The following is a 23,658-nucleotide window of genomic DNA, read 5'->3' as shown; positions in this document are numbered from 1 at the left end:
CTTCCCATTAAAATTATGGCTAAATACCAACTTTTGACCAACAGTAGAAAAATGTAGCATGTTTACACGTATGATAAGCTCTGCGGTGTGAATCCTTGGCAACTGATGGCAACCTCCACATTCCCCTCTCCTCTTTGTTCAAATAATTATCTGGGCTGCACATCTGCTATGTGGCTGTGTGGATTGCTTTACTGCATATACACAGCGTGCACCAAGTCAGTTTTGGCCATGGCCTGCCCCAATCGACCACTTGTCCAGCCATAATTTCTATGCCCACAGATACACAATCTTTGTGCGCATAGACACCATCTTGGATGCATATCCTTTTGTTAAAGAACAATAACAGATGCAATAAAGTTACACATGTACAATCTTGCATTATACTCTGTACTGCATTATACTAGTCTTTTGTAAATATAATAAATGCAGATGTATTGTGAAAGTTAGTTAATGAAAGTGCTATAGGCATTTCTATATAGTAAATATGATGGATTTGGTAATATGATTGACGCTATATAAGTAAATAAAATAATAATAATAATTCAGGGTAGTTTAGGCAATTTACATTAGTATACTGATACAACAATGCCATTATTGTGGATAATAAAATTTTTGTACTCTGCCAGCACAGAGATTGGTGTGTTTTAGACACTGAGAAATGGCCTTTGGGATGTAATGTGTGCGTAATGACAATTTACACAGAGTTGCTTGTCTTGTGTACAGTAAATTACACTGCTAGTCTTGGAAATAGACTATATTGAGAGCTAGAACACATTGGGTTCACTAAGATTTTGTTTCTGGAAAAAAAGCATTAATTTGCATTTGGTGCAATTATGTGTGAAATAGCTGCTAGGTTCAGAAAGCAAATAAAGCAAGGTAACTAATTATATCTTTAATTCTATCATTGCACCCCCTCTCCTCCCCCAATATTTTAAATTTCCAAAGGGTACAGCGACAAAGGTTTGCTATGCATATTTGGTTGTATTCACAGACATATGCATTCATATATATTTTACTTTATACATGCCAGATCCAATAAAGCTGATTGTAATGGCCCCACTTTATATACCAAAAAAAGCAAATATATTGCCCAAATGATGTCTGCTGTACACCCTGTATGCCACTGAATGTACACTGTCCTGGTTGACTGAGTGTTCTCTAATTTACTAAGGCTTTAAACAGGACGCTGCTTTTAGTTGCTGAATTCTGAAGTCCTTCCGGTTCATAAACGGCCTTGCAAGATCTCCTCAAATAAATCTCTTTTCTTAATTTATAATGTATCTTCCTGTCTCTAATATTTCAGCTTATACCCTAATTAAGCCAGGTCTTCCTTTAGAAATATCAAAGTGACCTCATGCCCCCATCTTTCCCTCATATCTACCCCCCCTACAGGGGAGGAATCTTGAGCTAATTTAGACATTACCTTTAAAGGATCCGCAGTCCGGAATAGCAGCTGTTATATGATGCTGAATTCCTCTTGCTACTCTCCTTACACATGCAAACCATTATAGCTCAGAACAGCGTCTTTACATGACAGATTCTCAATAACTGTATCTTTAAAACCAACATACTTATTAAAACAGTCTTCAGTAATTAAATAGGCACCTAATAATAAAATAATAGCACATATTTAATTTATTAAAAAAGTATACAAACATACATTTAAATGTAAAGGAATCTGTTTGTAGAATTTATAATTATAACAATGGCAATAGTAATTTAATTCAGGGCACACCATTAAAATTAAAAACTATATTATGGATTAATAAATATAGTGCAATTTGCAAATTTAATGTAAAACTGCAAGATATTTTTTATTTCTTGGAAATTTTAACTATTTATTTTTGTTAAAAGACTCTTAAAAAATAAAAATGTTAACTAATGTTAAAGCATATTTATATGCAAGTTTAAATACTCTATGGGGTCAATATATCAAGCTGCAGGTTTGAACATATGGAGATGTTGCCTATAGCAACCAATTAGATTCTAGTTATCATTTACTTAGTACATTCTACTAAATGACAGCTAGAATCTGGTGGCTTTGTATAGGCAACATCTCCACTTTTTCAATCCCGCAGTTTGATAAATTTACTCCCATGTCTTCTCCCACCATACACAACAGTTGCCCTATGCACTAGTGGCCTCAGTGTTGGAGCAAAGCAAAAATAAAAGTTTACTGCTAGACAAACCATGTAGCAATGCATGGGATCCAAATGCAATTATCTTTCTTACATGTAGGAAAATACTGTCTGCTTTTGCCTGTTGCACACAAATGCTGGACTGCTTTATTTTTACACTGCAATTTAGAGTTGAGCTAGGACACACTCCCTTCCAGTCTGTCTGCACATTTTAAATGTATTCCTCCTTGTATTGCAACATGGTTTTGGCAATGTGTAAATTTGCTCCTTTTTTTCTGCTTTGCTGCTCCTAACTCAGCATCAGGCCCCAAGTGTTAAATGAAAATACTGTAGGCTAAATAGATGACAAACAATCATTTTTTGCTGTCCAACACTGTGCTTCTTTCTTTGCATTCATTTTCAAGTGTTATAGAGATTAAATAATACATTGTACAATTAAATCACCAATAGGGATAGGATTTGGGGGGGAAATCAATACCATTCTTTATGCACTACTAAATGTTGTCTTCCATTCTTTCACAAACTAGCAAAAGTGGCCGCAGCAGAAAGGTATGTACAAAATGGCCACAGCTGTTTCTTCTCTTAGCAAACAGGATACATTGATGCCACATTGGTGCTGTGTCTTTTGAACAGTATCTATTAATAGGTTCTACCAACTGTCTCTTATCCTTCAGCATATACCTTATCTGCTCAATTACCTCAGAGTCCTGTGTGAAAAGCTAGATAGTAAATCATGCCAGTTATTTTCCTATGGAGGTCTGGTACAACCACTCTCTAAAGTGTTGCAGCTAAATTGACCAGTCAATGTCATAATCATATAATTATCATCATTTTTAACTAATACATTTATATATGAATATTTGAATAACAAATAAATCATGTAAATGCATGATGAGTAGTACAAATGTATCAAGTTAAGAAAACCTGTCATCTGTATTCAATGGGAGCAGTCCTTTTGTGGGCTCAACCAATATTTCTGAGAATGTAGCTTATTAGTTTACTAGAAGCCAGTGACATCATTGAAGACCATCATGATAAGCCATGAATATTAGTTCAGTAAACAAAATAGCTGCCTCTACTGTATGTAGCTGACAGATGCTATTTATTTTTATATTATGATATTGCTGGTCTTACCTTCATATTCATTTCTTACTGAAAAAATACATAATAAATAGCACCACTAACAAACAAAAAGGGGGGAAACATTGTGACAAGATCCCTGAAGTGGATGGATAATGAAATGTCCATAACTGCTATACCCTAAGAAGTCAAACTGCTGAAGGAGACAATATTATTAAGTGTCATGTAGAATGCTATTCAGTTGACATTATTAAAGATTGTGACAAAAATAATAAAATGCAATGGAATGAAGAATACAAACAATAACTATCAAGGGATCAGACAAAGCAGCAGATATACCCAGCATACTTGAAGCTCAAACAGGTTATCTAAACCAGCATTTATAAACTGTTCTTTAACCTATAAATGCTGGCAAATGTCTACCAAGTACCTTTAAGGTATGTTAATTTATACTAAGGGCTTGATGTACTAAGACAAATAAGAAAGATTGATGCATTTCCACTCTTTCCTCCATATTTGTCTCTTAGCATGGCTATCTACCACAGGAGTTCCTGGAGGAGGAGTCAGAGATGAACTCCAGCACACGGGCATGGGAAAGTGTTCCAGTGTGAGTGGGACAGGGCAGAGGGTCCCAGGAGCTCAGGGTACCAGGAGATGGAGGAGAACATGTCAGGGAAGATGAAGAATGTGCCAGTAGTAGAGGATGTTCCTCCATTGCAGGGGGTTTCGGTGGCCCTGGGGCACAGAGGTCAGGGTGTACCATAGCTACCATTCCTTCAGCTAAGGCTTTCACCTATGATCAGCACAGAGCATGTGCAGTGACGCCGAAATGGAGATTCACTGCGCACGCACAATCCAGTCAGTGAATGTTTTACTCTCCAAAGTAAGTAGCCCTGCAAATGTAGATGACATAAATTACTTAATTTATTTTTTAATTATCAGTAGCTCATCCAAACATCATGGCAAGGAAGAACATCTGGAAGGGCATGCTTCTTGCATGATAAGAATTTCCTGCCAAGACTGAACTATTAACAATTATGAGCAGAGGTGTAACTAGGCATAATATCCCCCTGGGCACTGAGTTTTGTAAACTGCAATATATTAGACCATGTACCTTTTCACCATGATATGTCACCTGTATACGAAAAAGATACTGAGAATTACAGTACAATCACATTACCAACTCCATTACCTACTACATAGAGTAGACAAATGTTGCAAATTTTAATATTGGGAGCATTCTATTGACTATTCACTATCCATTCACTATACAATTTAGAGATTTATTGGGTAATAGACAATACAAAAGACATCCCAGTGACCACTATAAAAAACGTAGTGCATACTTGACCATGTTCTGAAGGCTACAATATAATGCAAACCTCCAAATATTTAATGGCTTTACATGTATCCATGCTTTGCAATGCATTCCCATACATTCTGTGGTTTTACAATACAAACCCAGTTATTTGGTGGCATTACCACGCACCTCTCCTCCAAATCTCTGATGTCTTTAGAATGCAGACCACAGATCTCTGTTGGTGATACAATGCAGACCCAAATAGATTACTTGTCCCTTTTGTGATTTTCATTGTCTCATGGCACACTGAAGAGGAAGATTGTTGGGAAGCCATCATACCCAGTTTAGCACTGTGATTGTCGAACAACACTGAATATTCACCAAAAGAACGTATTGGGACCTCCCAACAAACTAATTGGTGAATGGCCAAAACTCTCCGCCAATCCAATCGCTGGGAGTTATCTACTGAGTAGGAGATTTCTGGTGCTATACAGCAATCATATATGTTTATTTATTGTTCTCCCAATCGTTTTGCAAAAAATGAAGGCGGGCAGGGTTATTTTAGTCATCCAGTACACCATCATTACCACTAATGTAATTATCAGTCCCATTCTAGTGAACCACCTTAGTGCAATCTGGTAGGTTTTGGCAGTTTTGGGATTGGAAAAGAACTCATGAAAATCTTAAACATCAGAGAATCTTATGAAGACTTTTAGGCCTTAAGAAAGCATATAGCACGCAGAGCCTATTATATGGTGTGGCAGACTCTTGGTATATGGTGTGGCAGACCCTTGGTATATGGCGTGGCAGACCCTTGGTATATGGCGTGGCAGACCCTTGGTATATGGCGTTGCAGACATTTGGTATATGGTGTGGCAAACCCTTGGTATATGGCGTGGCAGACCCATGGTATATGACCTGGCAGCCCCATGGTATATGGCGTGAAAGACCCTTGGTAAATGGTGTGGCAGATCCTTGGCATATGGTGTGGTAGACATTTGGTATATGGTGTGGTAGACATTTGGTATATGGTGTGGCAGACCCTTGGTATATGATGTGGCAGACATTTGGTATATGGTGAGGCAGACCCTTGGTATATGGTGTGGCAGACCCTTGGTATATGGCGTGGCAGACCCATGGTATATGGCATGGCAGACCCATGGTATATTGCGTGATAGACCCTTGGTATATGGTGTGGCAGACCCTTGGCATATGGTGTGGCAGACCTTTGGTATATGGTGTAGCAGACCCTTGGTATATGATGTGGCAGACCCTTGGTATATGATGTGGCAGACCCTTGGTATATGGCATGGCAGACCTTTGGTATATGGTGTGGCGGACCTTTGGTATATGTGTGGCAGACCGTTGGTATATGGTGTGGCAGACCTTTGGTGCACAGTGCTTTGTGACAGGATTTCAATACATGAAATCAAAAGAAAACAGTTTTCAGGATGGACTGGAAAATTACGTAAGCCCTAAGATGTGTAAGATCTATATTTCAGTTCTTTCAAATGGGCATATTGGTGGCCAGCACAGGATGCTCTGTTAAACATATCTGTTCATATTTTAAAATACTTAAGATATGAAAAATGAAAGTGAACACACTTTTTTATTTCTAACTTGGCATTACAGTGCAGCTGTTTTTAAAAGGAAAACAAGCGTCCACACCATCTCACAACATAACAAAGTGCTTCCTATCATTGAGTGCATTGTGTACTGATTGCAAGAGGCAAGTGTCACTGTATGAGGAGCACAGTGACCAGCTATAGAGACATTGGGGAAAGATGACATATAGATTGGTATCCTATTGACAAATTGAAAGCAATATTCATTTGTAAACCCAGCTGACTTTTGACATACAATATTTGTATAAATGTGTGGCCTGAAATAAAGCAGTACTGCAAACATACCCCATTCATACCCATGCCTTGTGAAGCGATCAAGAAAGCAGAAAATTTATTCCCATCTTAACATAAATTGCAACTTATGGACTGGAGAATGGCAGTGGGCACAAGGCTTTCTATATCCTTTATTACTACTTATGCTTTGGCCAGTATCAGACTGGATGGAGTAGGTAGAGGTATTTTATGCTTTTTTTTCCTTCACACGACAGAAGTGAAATGGCCATTGACATGTTCTGGTCCAGCAGAGGAGAATCACACCAAGTAAGGTTAAGGTAAAACATTTCGGTCCTGTTTGAAAAAGGAATGTAAATGCCGATCTGTGCCGTATTTTGCGTTAAATTGCACTGCGCATTCCCATAAACTTAATGCCAGTGAAAGTAACTGCATCCAATTCATCTTCGAACACAAAGGACACTTCCGACAGCCTACGATTTCATGTACGGAATGGAGAGGGAAAGGGGCATATTCACGTACCTAATGCACAGTAAGGGTGTGCCAAGCTCGATTCAAACTTAGGACATCTCTAAGGCACGTTTTTTTCAGTCTTATCAATTGCACTAGCTACAGGTCAGGTGTAAGCGCCAAGAGAAATTAATGATAGTTGTGTATGCATGCTAGAGCATGTGTTTGTAATCAAGAGCTACTGTAAAAATTAATTTATGTACATTAGACCTTAATAACATCCTGATAAATCTATTTCATGGAAAAAATGGAAAAATAACCTTTTTTATGTTTTGTCATTAATAATTATATTATTATCAGGTGACAATAATTGAATACTTTTTTTCCTCTGTGCTTTGCTCGGACTTTATATTGTACATTTGTATTGCACGAATCCTGCAGTGTATTGTGTCTGTCTACAGCGAGTGCTGTATATGCAGAGCGTAACTACACCTGTATTCAACGTCCCTACGTATGCCCAATTTACATACTTTTTTAAGAAAATGCAAAATACGTTTGTTTTTTTTGTGCCTTAATGATTCAGGAACTTTAGCTTTTAATTCTTATCTCTGAGCGCATGTTCATTTATTTTTTCTTTTTCTTTTTCTTCTTCGTCCCTGATTATTTTTTCTTCATCTTCTGACTACCATTAAATTGTGTTTTAAAATTCAGCTACAAACATAAAGTGAAACCAGTTCTAAATGAGCATAATATTCCAAGAATTTTTTTTATTTCTTATGTTAAAAACTACATATTTAGTAATGTAATTTAGTGAAAACACTAGTACAACTAGCCCCCAAAATGCTAAACCCGAAAATTGTAAGGGACAAATTCAATTACTTTCCGGGATCGCGGCTACGCATGGGCGCGCACATAAAGTGTAATTACGGTACCGCCACATCGCAGAGTTCCCTTTGCAATCTTATGCGGTGTAGCGATATCAGGAAGGAGGCGGCCGTGCGTAGTCACGATCCCGGAAGGAAGTTGAATATGCCCCTATATGTCTGGTGTGGTAAATGTACAGTTTAAAAATGGATTGGATGCCATTATTACAATAATCTGTAGCTATTATTATAGAGGACATAATAGTGGTGGTTGACCCAGGGACTGTATCTGATTCACATTACTGGGGTCAAGGAGAATGCTCCCCTTAAAACTAAATTGGCAACTGTCACACTGGTGGTTCTGTTTTGACTTCTACCAGATAAGTACAATTAGAATTTAAAAAGGATTGAACTTGATGGGCTTGAGGTGCAACACTAGTATTCCAACAATGCCAAAAAATGTGTGTGTATAATGAACCCAGTGATATAGTGATGCTGGGAATATTGTCATTTTTGAAAAATTCTGGTTTATTTATTGGTAAAGTACCTGGAATCAGACTGCAGTAGCAGGGGCCGAACAGTGCACCATTGGGCCCAGTAGCAAAATTTGGGTAGGGGCTAGGCAATGCTGTTTCCTTATTCTGTAGTATTTGTATTGATTTTCCAAATACATATCTGAATATAATAGCTAAGTGCATGAAAAAGAATAATTGTAGGACAAAGTACACATTATAGAACAGGGGTTCAGATGTTATATGGGATAATTACATATAATCCCGTTGTTTTGTTTTTAGTCCTAGTTTTTGCATATTAAGAACTGAACATATTGGACTATTTATATAAAGAACAAGTGTACATTGCTAGGAACAGAATAAAATAAAGAAAATACTTTATACTATACAATTATATGTAAATACTTAGGATTTTTGTTAGACATACAGATATAAATGTATGTCAAAGACTATAGAAATACTTTTCCTTTCTGTGGCATATAAATCCAATAATCCTTTGCCCCTTATTTGCACACACCTATACATTAATATAATATTAGTATTTTAGGTTTAGTGGTAATTTAACTGACTTCAACATGATGTTCGGCTGCACATATTACCGCCTATTATGGTAAGGAATCACCGCTCATTTTCCTGTGTGACAAAAAAAGAGCGAAGATATGCGCTGGGTGGACCAAGACATTTTGTGGTACACACGACGTGCACCACGTAAATGACCTCAGCAGTGTAAAACTTAAATCTGAATATTTTTCTGAAAAGCAAATGTGAAATACAATTATTAACAAGAAATAGACACATCATGCGTATTGTGTTGCACCTCCAGTCTGCTTCCCTTTTTCGAAAAATATTATTTGTCTCTTTATTACCAACGACTAAAATGCACAATAGTTTCTGTACCATGGCACAATAGCAGAAAATAACACAGTTTTCAATTGTGTACTAAAAAAAATTGGGAAACAGTGTAAAAAATGGATGGTTATAGCTTCCTGAATAGCTGCTGGTCTCCTGATAATAATGGGATACTATTTGTATGGATTGACTTTGTATTTATTTTTATTTCAAATATGAGATGCATTGTAAAGTTCTCAGAGTCACAAAAAAGCAAAATAAAGGTGGGGAAGACATACCGTTTAAGTAACTAATCAACCTATCTCATCAAGTGAGAAGTCAATTAGCTTTCTATCCCAAGCCTGGAATGCACAGTAGTTTCCATAAGGTGGAGCAATAGACAATAATTGTTCACATTTATAATTTATTTACTCAATTAAGGCTGGGCAAACAGTGGAAAAAAGTCATTGTCATAACTTTCTGAACATCTGTTGGACTGATAATGGTGGTAACCCATTTGTATCGGTTGGCTAAACATATGGGGGTGCCAATCAGGGGTAGGCTGGGCTGGGGAGCTGGGGGGCATCTGCCCCTTGGGCTGGTCCCATAGTGGGCTACCTTGGGTTAGATCACTGGGCCACCTGCATATTATTTCCCTTTAAAATGTTCCTAATAGACTGCTAAGTTGAGTCTTGCCCCCCCGGAGCTAAAATTTGCCAGCTCTCCCCTGGTGCCAACAGTACAAATATGGATCTACCACTTTTATTTATGAGATCACCAGAAAATAATAAAAATGGGCTACCTTGTTTGAAAGAGGGGACTTCCCCCTTTGCATATTTTGCAACTATTTGGTATCTAAGACCCATCTTCTTTATGCTTACACAAAAAAATGTTTTAAATTTTTTTTGTTAAGTGATGATGATCGATTGATCATCAGACAAGAAATAAAAAAGGTGCAGTATAGTTTGAAATAGGAGACTTTCAAACAAGACTGCATCTTTTTCAAATCAATTTGTGGGAGTGAGATTGTGGCCCTAAAGCAGTCCCTCTTCTAGTTAAATAATGATTGAAAAAGATCAGTAGGCAATAATTAAACAGAAGCACCATTGTTTGAAACAGGAAACGTCACTCTTTACGTCACCTTTATTTATTCAAAGCAACATATCATTCCAAGTAACACAGCGGGTACATTGTTAGCTGTGTTCCAAATCTTATCAGGAAAATAGCATAGGGAAGGGGGGGAAGGTTTCAATTCCAAGTGATAAGCCTCTGAATATGTAAGCTAATTACAAGTCATATAAAACTGAAAATATTTGTTTGATTTAATTGATAGCATTAGCTTGGTGTAGCTCAGATGAACCAGGTGGTCCAGCCATTGGTTAAAATCTGAAAGGGTTATACTAAGTGACTATATCTCTTTGTTTGTTTCTAAACCCTTCTGCTCTACCCATGAGGTATTTATGGATAGAGGGCTCCAGACACGTAGTTAAAAATAAGTGCCCAATACCAATTTATAGAAAGGGTAGTAAAAGCTAAAGCTTTTGAAAACTGTCTTGAAGTTTATATTGATATCATCGGTAATATCCAACAAAAACAAACAGGCCCCTCACATTCTTGGTGATTTTGTGATATATTAGGACATCTCCACTGGGTGAAAGAGCAGCTAAGAAAAGTTTGAATGAAGGGAAAATAGGACACAGGAAAATGTTTTATTTTCTCCAAAGTCATACTTACAGGAGTCATGTGTGGTATAATGAAGGGTAATTAATGAATTTAATAAAGGGTAAGACTTGTTGTGTTGATGTAATACCGTCTTTGTAGTACATTCTGGTAAGAAGTTAGGCTAGGTGTGGAGAGGATGCCATAGACACCTAATTTGGAATTACACATTTGTTCATATTTGGGGGTCAATTTCATGTTGAGAGGTGTTCTAGTATTCCTGTTCTCCCCAGCAAGCAGAACACGTGTTTATTCATGAGTTTACCACTATTGAATTATATCTTTGTATGTAATTTTGTTAATTGTTTTCATCTTAAGCATTGTGGATTTATTTTCCATATTAAATTACACTTTATAAGTTCAGGTCTTTGTGTTTTTACAAATGCACGTGTTAGCTTAGTTTTAGAACGTTACATATACGAAACAGAGGAAATCATTTGGTTTACGATAACTGTGATGAAAGTACATAGTAATAGATTAGTTTAAAGGGAGCACCAAAGGTTTCCTGAGTAAGAGTGTCAGCTATTCAGAAAAAACCTTGGTGGTGGCATAATTGGTAAGGCAAAGTTAGTATATGGGATAAACAGGGAGAGTCTTAATCATTTTTAAACAGACCAGGTGGTTGTTTTTGATTAACCTTTTGTCACCTACACGTCATCAGGCTATGGAGATTGCTGCGTTTTGACACAGCGATATCCAGCTGCACTCATTATTTGGGGTTGTCTCCTTAGATTAACAATCTAAGGAGAGGTTTTGTATCTTTTATATCTATCTGTTTATTTATATTTTAACCAATAAAACCTAGTAACTGTGAATATGGAGTATCTGTCAGAAACTAGAGAGGCTGTATCCTCTATAGTCATCCAAAATATAACTTTCTTCAACCATTCCATAGTAGTTGGGGGATTAGAGGATTTCCATCTGAAGGGGATTACTGCTTTATCCACATTCATCAAGTGTTTTAGCAATGATTTCTTATATCTGGTGTATTCCTTCTGAAATCTTATTTTCTTCTTGCCAGAGCCCTACTAGCTTGGGGCAGCCCCTCCAGATATGAATGGGGTCTCTGATTATATTTCCTGCATTTGTCTAAGAATATTTTATTTTGAATATTCAGGTATCTATACCATTTGGAGACTTCTTTGAATTAGGTCTCGATCACTGAAACACTGCCTGAACACACATGGGCAAATTTTAAGTTTTAAAGCCATTGCTTCTATTTTAGGCTTAATCCCAGATCTCGGTTCCAAGCCTCTGTATAATTAGGGAGAATCTCAAAAGGCATTTCTAAAATTAATTTATATATGTGAGATATTTTGGGCCTTTTATATGGTTAGATACATGTTATGTTAAATGCGTATAGAAAAAGATGCATTTTACATAGTCAGATGCATCTCAAGATGCCTCCAGCTCTGTATCAGTAGGATATGACTGCTTTTTATGTGTTGTTCATGCTGTAAAATTGTCTGTTCCTCTTTTGCAATTTGGTCATTCATTAAAATTTTCTCTAAACATTTGTTTCTAGTTTTTCCCCCCACTAGCATCACTTTGTGAATTCAGTCATCAAGCTTTTAGCTTTTTTCATCCTAAGTAAAACAAAGATAGTCCCATGTTTGAGAGATTGTTGCTTCAAATCTAGAAAGCAGTATAATAAACATATTTAATTTAGCAGGGTAAAATAAAATTGAAATGTATATATCCAGAGATTACCTAAACTGATACAGCATTGATGAAGGTGTAGGAAACGCTTTCTGTTTTGATAAGTAGCCTAGTACCGTTAATATACAAGCAGTAAAACTTGTTAAATGAATGTGCTCTAAGTAATGATGAAGGTTAAATATAGATTACTGGCAAATATTTTAGATACAGGATCAGTCATGGTTACATCTGTCAGAAGTCTTCACACTGCAGCTATGTGACCATTCACACCTCATCCAGTGAACCTAACAGGACAAAATAACAAGCGATATATCATATGCTTGTGCCAATTAAAGGATTAATTCCATATAGGAATAACTCATGCCAATGACAGTTATGTTTAAAGGGTCAGTCCCTTTGAGGTCTCATAGTGATATATTGAAAGAGTCTTGTAGACTCTTGCTTATATACATGTTCCCATGTAGTGGCAGTGGCATAGTGAGTAGCATTGCTGCCTCACAGGACTAGGGTCATGTGTTTGATTTAAACCTGGGCCCTATATGTGTGAAGTTTGTATGTTCTCTTCATATTTGCGTGGGATTGTTATGTTTGCCTTCCACAGTGCAAAACATGCTGGAAAGTTAATTGGCTTCTGACAAAATATGTGTGTTTTAGGGAATTTAGATTGTACGCTCCAATGGGACATGGATTGATATGAATGGTTATAAATTCCCTGTACAGTGCTGCGTAATGTTATTGGCATTATAAAATAATAGTTACTGTATTGATACATTTACTGTTCTCAGCTGCAGCTCCGGGAATATAAATAATTGAAGGCTCATTACAGTGACTCTTCTGCAGTTTGTGGTGCTGAGGAGACTGTAGCCTTCAAATATTATAACTGAGGGATATCTCAGCCCAAGGGAAATTAAAAGACTAAGGTTTGTGTTCAAACTATAAATGGCTGCTTTCTTTAATGGGGTTAAAGTGGGCATGTCAGGTTACCTGGGATAATACTCCCATGGTATGACACTGTGGGAGTTTACTTAGCATGCCACACTATAAATTTAACTATTTGGCTGGTGATCTTCCTCTTTTGCTATGATGAGTAGCCCACCTTCCCGTCCTTCAATTGATAGCTTTATGTTGGGTGTTTTATGTTTCCAACACCTTTTTGGAGGTGAGGGCAGTGGTCATGCATATATTGCCTGCCACATGCAAGTTTGAGGACGTTCTTTTGATGTGTGCTTTGGATGCAAAAATATGTTGCCACTAGTGGTCAGTGCTGGCGGATCTGGTCTGGAGACCTTGTTTTTGGGGTGTCTTGGATCCCAGCACCTGTTTGCTAGTCAGGGGCTTTCACTGTACCTTGTAGTTGGACATACCCTACTACAACCCCAACTTAACAGGATGTACCCTGGATATACGCAGGGCTGGCAGAAAACGGTAAGCCCAATAAGCGCAGCAGGAGGGCACCCCGCCAGCGCGCCCGTGCTGAAAGAATTTTTTTTGTCATCACAGCACCTACTTCCTTAACTTCTGAGTCACCTCTGAACAGAGCAGGGATCGAAAAAAGGCACACCAGTGCACCTTGCTGTGGGAGAACGGCAGATGCATACTTTTCTGGCAAGTGCCCTGGATATACATAACAAACGACAAATGCCAACGTCGCCCCTGGATATACATAGCACAAGCAACTCTGTTCTAAATATTTTTCTTCAATAAATCTTAACTTCATACTGGTTAAGAACGGGTGTTGAGCATTACATCCAGCACATAGAACTATCAGCAGATAAACACTAAGGGCCTGATTCATTAAGAAACTTAGGCAATAGATTTCTTACTTAAGTCTCCTGGACAAAACCATGTAAAAATGAAAGGGGTGAAAATTAGTAGCACACAAATACTTGATAGTTTATTTGTGCACTGAAATGTAAAGTTGATATTTGTATGCTACATGGAAAAACAGACAGTATTTAACTTATGTGCTAAATAGAGAACTAATTTTCACCCCTTTCATTTTAACGCGGTTTTGTCCAGGAGAACTTAAGTAAGAAATTTCTTGCCTAAGTTCCCTAATGAATCAGGTCCTTAAAGACAGGTAGTGCTATTTGGCCAATGAATGGGTCATTGGTTAAGGTTCCTATATGTATTGGTTCCCATTTTTTTCCTTCTGAACTCACAATGTATATTTATTTATCATTCAAACTCCAGATGCATCCAAAATAATAGGATTAGTGGGAATAGGTTTCTTTACTGCTTTACCTTTTTTTTGGAAAAGGAAGCATGGGGTGAATTGTATTACATTGCATGTTTTAGGTCACATAGGTATCCTGGTTTTGCAATTCAAAATGATAGAAGGCTAATGATTGGTTTAGACTGTAAGACTAAATCGCTACTGGGCATGCCTGACATTTAGAAAAGGAGAAAAGTTACCTTATTTCTCCTTACAGACTCCTTAAAACTGTACTCCCAATATTTTTATCTGCTGGCTATTAGAAATGTAGTGTTATAGTTTTTGTCATAGTGATTTCATAATCCCTTATTTTGACTACAGAAGATTCTTAAATCACCTGTTGGCAAACAATGTACACAGAGAAACATATCCTATGTTTTACACTGTTCTATGTAATAGCAAAAGTATTTATTATTATTATTATTATTATTATTATTATAGATTTATAAGGCGCCACAGTGCTCCGCAGCGCTGTATAGTATGAAGACCAGTACATACATAAAACAGGGACATACGGTAGACAAAATAAACACAGACATGAAAACAAAGGGCATGAAGGACCCTGCTCATTAGAGAGCTTACATTCTAAGTGGAAGTGGGCACAGCTGAAACAAGAGGAGCAAATGTAGGTCAGAGTGGAGATTGGGACAGTTGTGCATTAGTGTGAATAGTGTTATCGGGGATAAAGTCACCTCTAAAAAAGAGATGGGTTTTTAAAGAGCGTCTAAAGATTTGAAGGCTGTGGGAAAGTCTGATTGACCGTGGATAATAGTTTTCTATTACTCACTCTTTTCATCTGAAAGTGAGGCCCTTAAAAATATAAATCTGGTGAGCCCTTCATACTTCAGTCTGACACTGGAGACCAACAATTTCAGGGACACAACCATCCAGAGAAAATTGTCATATAAAACATATTACACATTCCCATCCCTAATTGGAACTTATAATGAGAAAAAATGTTAGTGTCTTCAACCAATTAGGAAATATTCTTATCAAGTAGATAGCCAGGTTAAAAATGTGTTTTATTTTTATTTACAGATGGTATACAATTAATGACAGAAGTCCAATGAAAATACATCATTAACAATAGCATATATTAAGTATTGCTTAATATTATATATTAAGTATTGAACTTTATTCATATCATGTCTTAGGACTAAAATATGCACAAACCTGACCACACAACTAAACTTATTATCCTAAAAAAATCCAAAATAAATGTATCATATATTACACATACTTACTAACTTTAGTAAGTTGGTTTCCGGGAGCCTGCAGGGGAGGTGGGCGTGATGGCGTGCATTTTGGAGCCCCGCCACCATGACGTAATGACGCAAATGTTTCATTTGACAGCGGGGGACTGGGCCAAACTCCGCGATTCACCGGGATCGCGGCATTTGGGATCTAATTCTGCCCACTTCACTAGGAAGTGGGAGATTTTCACACTCTCCCGGGAGTCTCCCGGACATTCCAGGAGAGTTGGCAAGTATGATATCACATGTAGACTATAAAGTGCAGAGCTATAAAGCTATATTGAATATACAGGGGTTTATATAGAATTAGGTGCAGAACGTACAGTCAAGCAAACCATGTTACTTGGAAAGAGGGGCAAATGCAAACTGTTTTTGCATGCAGGGCAAATACTACAAACTCTTGCATGGTGCACATACATACTGGCCAACTCTATTTTTACACTGCATTTTACAGTTGGACTAGGTTGTGTCCCTGTCACAAATCTAACTCAGAGTGTGCATTTTAAATCCCCCACCCCTGCAGCATAAAGAGGAATATTTACCAAAGGGCATTTTTTATGGCTTGCAAATCACCATGCATCAGATGCGATTTTCAGATCCAATTGAAAACTCAAACTGCATCCATTGTCTGGCGGTTTGTAAACCCCTTAACCACATGTAGTTTAGGCCAAATGAATGTGGTTTAGGCCACTTAGTACTGACCCAATGCTGAGTATCACTGAACTCTTCCAAAACGCATTCCTTTCTAGCACTCCTGGCCATTGGTTACAAAAGTAATATTGTCCAAATATAGTGCAAACATAATTGTCAACTTGTATTGACAAGCCATAACTGTTGTTGTATGTTGTTGCCTATAGTGCCACAAGTGTGGGTACTTAGTATTACTCCCCCTAAAAAATTTAAAATTGTTGCCCAAATCATAAATTAAATAAATAATGGCCCTGATAATAAAGAAATAAATAATCTCCCAAATATTAAAGAAGTAAAAATTGCCCCAGACATCAGATAAATAAATAATACATTTTTATAGCAAGCATAAAAAATATCCATCCATAATAAATACTTACCTAACATCATCATCTGGACTTATAATCGTAGGACGTAGAATATTTGGACAATAAACAATATTATCCAGGAACCCAACAGCCAGGGGTACTAATAGGGACTTAGTGCTACTCAGCATTACTCTCTAGGAGCCTGACAATTTTTTCGGCCCCCATCCCCCTAAAGGACTGGTCCTGATGCTGAGTATGCTGGGCTGTTAGAGAATGGGAGGAAACATTTTATTTTCATTTTTAATTAATGTTTTGTCCTTTCTGACACTCAAAATAACTAAAATCGAATGCAGTTTGAGCTATCTTACCTACAAGAACCACAAAAATCCTCTGAATTCATTTATTTATTTATTACTAATAAGCGGCTGTATGGATCCCATTTGAAGAAGTCAGTAATCTAGTTTCAGATTGGGTGGTTTTTATCCATGGTATTTGATGTGCGATTTGGTCTTTAGTAAATCACACATCAAAGCACATGAAAACCTGCATTATGATCAAACCACAGGTTAGTAAAACTCAAATGACAAAATGCTTTAGCCAAGTACAAATTTTGCACCCAGTAGCTGGACTTGCTACTAACTCTAAATCACTCCACCATAAAATGTATTTCAAGGGGTTGTACACACAATTGGCATTAAATGCTGATTGTTGATTTTGACATTATATAGACAGAGAAACATTTAATAGGGTGGGCATTTATTATAGTTAAGGTTGGCATCTGGTTGGTTGTGAGCTGCTCAGTATTTCTGATCGAATGCTAGGTGTAGCTAAACAAAGTACTGAACTTTGTGTTTAGATAAATAATACATTTGAAAACACTCGTGGAACATCTTGAAAAAACACATTTAAACTAGTAGATAACTTTCCAAAATGAAGCAAAATTTATCAAACTAAAACTATAGTAGCTGTCACTGTTTGCAACTGTGACAACATAAATTTCTGTTGTAGAGAAGAGCATAAAATAAATGAGCGCAGATTATTCCTATGATGACTACTATGTAAGTACTTATGCAAAATGTAAAATGAATAACAGAACAGTCTGCTCAATCAAGCTTTACAAATTCAAATATAGTAACGTCTGGCGCTTAGGGGATACAAGGGGAGACTTGAGACAAACCCTCAGAAAAAAATGAATCTTGCTTAAGAGTGCCATGTCTGGGCTTGAATCAAGATGGCACAATGTACTGGTTCTCTTCAGCTTCATCTGTTCTGCGTGACTGCATCCCACTTCTAACACCAAGGAATTATCATGGAAATTCCAAACAGGAGGAGCTTTGCATGCTGATTGTTCAGAAGTTATGTTTATTCTTTAACAAGATGGATTTATCAGTGAGAGGTATAGTGGTATTAAACAAGGTGATGAAAGTAGGAGTTGCTCTGCCTCCCATCATCAAAAAATGACAGAGTCTCTTTTGATGATGGGAGAGTCTTTTTTATAAAATATATTGCAGAAGTGCATGAAGAGGTTGTCCTGCTATGCTGGGCCAGTGAAAAAAGCATGCCTGTTAATAAATCCACCCATGAACTGAAAATGTAAGATGCAAAAAGATACAAAAGGAACTATATTAGAACAATATAACGTTATTTATATGTGATTAATGCTCAGCTCAGTAACTATTTATTTGGCTGCCCCGTAACAAACAGATTGTCAGAGATAAGACTTGAGGTAGTAAATTGAAAATGCTGACTATGAAACATAGATCTTTGAACAATTTAACACGCATTTGCAGATCAAATTCAGGAGCAGTGTGAAGGAGGACATACTCTGGAGTCAGCAGAGAGGAAGCAAATATGCCATCCCATCCTGTCTCCAGTTTGAGCCTCAGAATAAATCCTCATCTTTTCCCTTTGAAAAGGATGCAAACCCCATAGGGGGGATGGTAGCTGAGGGTAAAGCCATTGGGCCTGGCCACTTGGAGACCTAACAGGTCCATGCTAGTCAGAAAAAGGTTATTTATTATTATTTACTCCATTCTTTTGGATGCGGAAGAGTTGACAACTCTACGCACAGATGCAGCTATGCAGGTGTTTCCTCACAATGAAATCACATGATTGTATTGACTCCACTCCAGTCAACAACAAACTGCACACCGTACCCTGGGATATACATGTGGCAAATATACTAGAAGTGGCTGATGATTAAGGGGAGGGGATGATTCACTTCCTGAAAGGAACACTGTGTGGAAATATCTCACAAGTGGAACCCTACATTCCTTTGCTTTGTAATTACACGTGACTGTTTACCTCTTATTTCTTAAGATGTTGCGTAAAGTGACGATTTATAAATACTGTATATTGATAAATAATACTTCAAATAAAATGGGTATATTTTCCGATGGTAGGGTCAATTTTGGCTGTTTTCTGCTATGTAAAAAATATGTAAAATATACAAATGAGTTGAAAAGCTAACAAAAAGTGCTTAACCCTGTGACTCCTGACAGATCTTTTATCAAGATCTCTAGTGCAAGGCATTTTTTAAGACTCCACAATTCCCTTAGCCATCCATGCACCTAACCCTCTTGCATTGTGACTAGAATAATCATGACAATTATGACAACAGGCATTCAGGTAAGTTCATGTATTTTAAACAGAACATTTTCCAAACTATCCAATAAAATCTGGGTGAAAAACTGAAGAAAGCAATTGTTTAAGATAAACCAGTTTACATTAAACCAACTTTATTTGGATCTGCAGTTAAGGAAAATATGCAGCTACCTTTATGTCCTATACTATTGGAGCCAAGCTAGTTCTAAATGGGTCAGTCATGACTTTATGGAATACAGAGTTCTAAAATACATATTCTCTAATCAGTGAGCTGAATTCCCCTTATTTTTATATTTTACTGCATTTATGTAGCTTTTTAACTGTTCTTTATAGAAGAGAACAAAACATTTGGTGCTCTTGCCAATACCATGTATAAGCTTTTGTTTCTGCTCAGTTTAGCCTTTACTACAAAACTCAAATCTCATTTTTGTACTGTTCTGCAAAATAAGACCCTTCTGAACATCTATTCCATACAGTAATATCACTTTCATCCGCCTAACTCTTCCCTTTTTCCTCAAAATGCTGAAATTCCTAAAACACAGCCATCTTGCTGCATAAACCAATGTGCCCCTGGGGAAATCTGGGTGCACTTATGCAAATCGCGGTTCCAAGGTTGTTTTTGAATTGTAGAGCGGCAACTTTGCTCTTCACAAATAAGCTTGGGAATAATGAAGGGAAGTATTATTGGGCAATATGAGTTCATATGATACATTGCCAGAAATACTTTTACTGCATAAAGCTCACAAGAGCCCCAAACATCCTAGTAGTGCATTATTGTCAGGCCCCACAGCATTACATGCAACTGCTATTGGACCTGACATCACAGCGGACCTTGCCCCAGAGGAAAAGATGTGTCTTACCATGCAAATGTAATATGTCTTCATAACAAGTCTATCTTAGCAGTTCTATGATTTGGATAATAATGAGGATAAAAGTACTCTATATATCATTCTGACATTATCCAGAAAGATCCAGAAACTAGAATTGCAGAAAAACTATATACGTATGTTCATGATGTCATAACGCATTTAAACTTGATCAATAAGGACAGTGGAACAAGGATCACAGTGATACAAGAATCGCAGGGGTACACGGATCACAGAGGTACAAGGATCGCAGCAGTACCACCGCAATCCTTGTTTCTTTATTTTCATGCAAGTATGGCAATAACAGAAGAATGAAATGAATAATGAATTAAAAAATGCTTTATCAATTTATTAATTGACTAAAGCATATATATATATATTTATATTTACTTTCTTTTAAAACATGTTTTTGTTGTCAAGTAGTGGAACTGAAAACCCAAGGCTGGGTTTCAGTTCCACTGCGCACATGTGAGCCGGCTCACGCATGTATATATTCCGTAGTAAGCACTTAGCACTCATAACCAGTACTGCTGAGGCAGTTGAGTATCTCTCAGCTGCCCTGCCAAGGTTTTATTGATTAATTGTGGTGATTGGTTTTCTATCTCTGTAATAAGCGCCTATAGAAAAAGCAGCCCTATGACCATATTTTGACAAATAGACTTTTAATTGTTTTAACACTACAACTTTTATGAGGATTTTGCTAAACAAATTAATGAGGAGATGAGTGCTAGGGACAGTGTGGGAAAACACAATTGTATCTTTTTACCCGCAATTTACTATATTTTTAGTATGGCTCTCCAAATTACAAAAGAAAATGGAAAACCGTAAGTACTAAGTATCTTGATAATATATCCCATACCAGTATCTGCCATTATTTTATTATTATTTTACTTTGACAGGGGACCCCAAGCATGTTGTCTCCCTGCTTTTGGCGGTAACCATCCCAGAATATAGCACTGGTGCCAATTTCTTATTTCATTTTTTTTTTTTACATTTAAGCTCTTTTTTAAAAAAAAAAAAAAAAAAAAGATATCTGCTATTTCTGCCAATAGCATCAGCACATATCTTTACACTACAGCTTAAGGACCCGCAGTAGGTACGCCTCCTTAGTCTAACTAGGTTGCATCTACTAACGATGTGATACACTTATGTTTACAGCACTTGTATTTTCCCCCCACCTCTCAGGTCTTAGGGGCAAGTGCGTAAGTTACATTTATCTCGTCCATATCTTTTATGTATAAGCAGTGCAGGGAAGCGCATTATTCGACCTGCAGTTGTACTTAGAGATATCTCTAAATCTTTATTGTTATAAGTGATAGATCATAGACAAGGATTTAATATATATATATATATATATATATATATATATATATATAGAAAAAATGTGTGTGTTCCCTAAATATCTTGAGTCTTTTTAAATAATAATATTTAACAACATATTTTGAGCACTGTTAATGCTATAGATAAATTATTATTTTATCTGGTTGTACTAAGCAGCAAATCAAATTTTTACTATTTTTCTCAATTTCAGTCATTAGAGCCTAGTTAATATTTTGAATCTTGTGCATTGTTAATGTATTTCATAAGCTGTTGCGATTTGAAATCTAATAGAAACCCAGTACTGTCTCTGAAAAACTCCAGACAACACATCACTTTCTGTTATGTGTAAATTATGTGTGACCTGAGTGATTAGACAGCTTCCCTGAATAAAAAAAAACTCTGCAAAGCTTAAGCCTGATAATTAGAGGAACACTTCAGTGCAGAGCTAGATGTGCTTTAGATGCAGCCAGGCCAGTGCAGGAGTGGCTTCACCGCTTTGTACAAGTGAAGTGCATTGACTTTGAAAACATTTTATTGGGTCTGTGGAAAACTGGAGGTTATCCTACATTTGATATGAATCACACACTGCTTAATGCCATTCTAAGCATTTATGACACATGCTGATTAAGTGACTTGACTGATGTCATTAGAGACCTGATAGCCATTCTTGCCTCTATATCTGTATGTTGAAGTCATAACCCAACCATAAAGTCTCCGCTATGCCACCTGATCACCCTCCTCATACATTCCACATCATGATGACACCTTCTACTGAAAATGTCACCAACCTATAAGGCATCAACCCTCCCAGAGTTATTACAAGAGACCAGCTGCTCCCAAAACCACAGATGCAGAGCTCTCTTTTCCCACTCCAATGCCCCCTCCCTTGCAAGGATCACCTTGCAGACTTCTATCTAAAATTAAGGGGCTGGTTACAATCCATCACTCTTGCTGAGCCCACTCCTTCCAAAAAAAGCATCAGTGGAACATCTTGAACCAAGCTAAGGACAGGGAGGGGGGCTGCATGTCTGGGATGGGAGAGGTCTGTTGTAGGCACCTGCTCAGTGGCCAGTTGATTTGACTGTTAAACACACAGTGCAGTCACTCTGAAACATTCTTACTGCTTTATTAGAGTACAGAAGCTTTAAATCCTGTTTTCTGACACAAAGTCAAAATAGTGAACGTAATCAGATATATGTTTCAACTGAAGAAACAAGCAGAATTTCCTAGTGGTAAACTTATTTAATTATATGTATACAATTTGTGTGAATAATCATAAAAAAGAAACATATTAATTCCAAATGATTTTACCTTTCTCTGTTGCTTCTCCCATGCAGGATCCAGGAGCAAGTCCCTATCCCAGTCATCTTCCTGATGCATGTAGTCTTCTTCTGTCATAATGTAGGAGTTGGAATACTGTAGATGGGGATCAATCGTAGTCATCGTTGCTCTTTCCCTTCCCCTCGCTCACTTAATTTTGTCTCACACAGTATTCTTGGGACTGGAATTAAAGGCTCCTGCAAACCCTGACCAGCAGGTAATGACTTTTTAACACTTAATTGCAGTGGTATGTAGCTGGGAGATCTAACCAGGAATCCCCTCTTCAAGTTTCTTGCTTCCTGCTTCCAGCCTGCTATCCCTGGTCAAAAATGATACACGTGACCTATTGCTCATAAGTACCATCAGCTGGGGACCATGTGGTCAGATAGGCACCCATAAATGGTGAGTGGGTGGTCTAACAAAACCCCTCCTAGTCAATTTGCCCTATGAGTTTAGACTTCATGAGAGTTTGGACAAAAGTCTTTTTATAGGGTTATTACACTTTTTTGTGCCCTATCACATTTGTAATCCTAATTTTTAAAGGTCTGTGTCACCTGCTTCACTTTGTAACTCCTAGTTCTTAAGATCTCTCTATGCTACTGTATGTGACATCTGCCATTATGTCACATACACAGAAATAGACTTCTCCCTCCTTGCTGTCTTCCCTACCCCTGGCATAC

The 23,658-nt window shown here is 37.3% G+C and overlaps 1 protein-coding gene across 1 annotated transcript in view; it reads right to left on the bottom strand.

The window, feature by feature from the left end:
- ACTN3 (actinin alpha 3) overlaps positions 1-23,316 on the bottom strand; it is a 57,052-nt gene extending 33,736 nt beyond the window's left edge. Inside the window, exon 1 of the mRNA XM_075188735.1 lies at positions 22,970-23,316. Within this exon, the coding sequence (XP_075044836.1) occupies positions 22,970-23,101 (132 nt within the window). The 5' untranslated portion in view covers positions 23,102-23,316. The remainder of the gene's footprint in view (positions 1-22,969) is intronic.
- Between the last annotated feature and the right edge of the window lie 342 nt (positions 23,317-23,658).

Source organism: Mixophyes fleayi, chromosome 10 (assembly GCF_038048845.1).
Source record: "Mixophyes fleayi isolate aMixFle1 chromosome 10, aMixFle1.hap1, whole genome shotgun sequence".
Classification (NCBI taxonomy): domain Eukaryota; kingdom Metazoa; phylum Chordata; class Amphibia; order Anura; family Limnodynastidae; genus Mixophyes; species Mixophyes fleayi.
The sequence above is the reverse complement of the archived record's forward strand: the minus strand, read 5'-3'. Positions and strand labels throughout refer to the sequence as shown.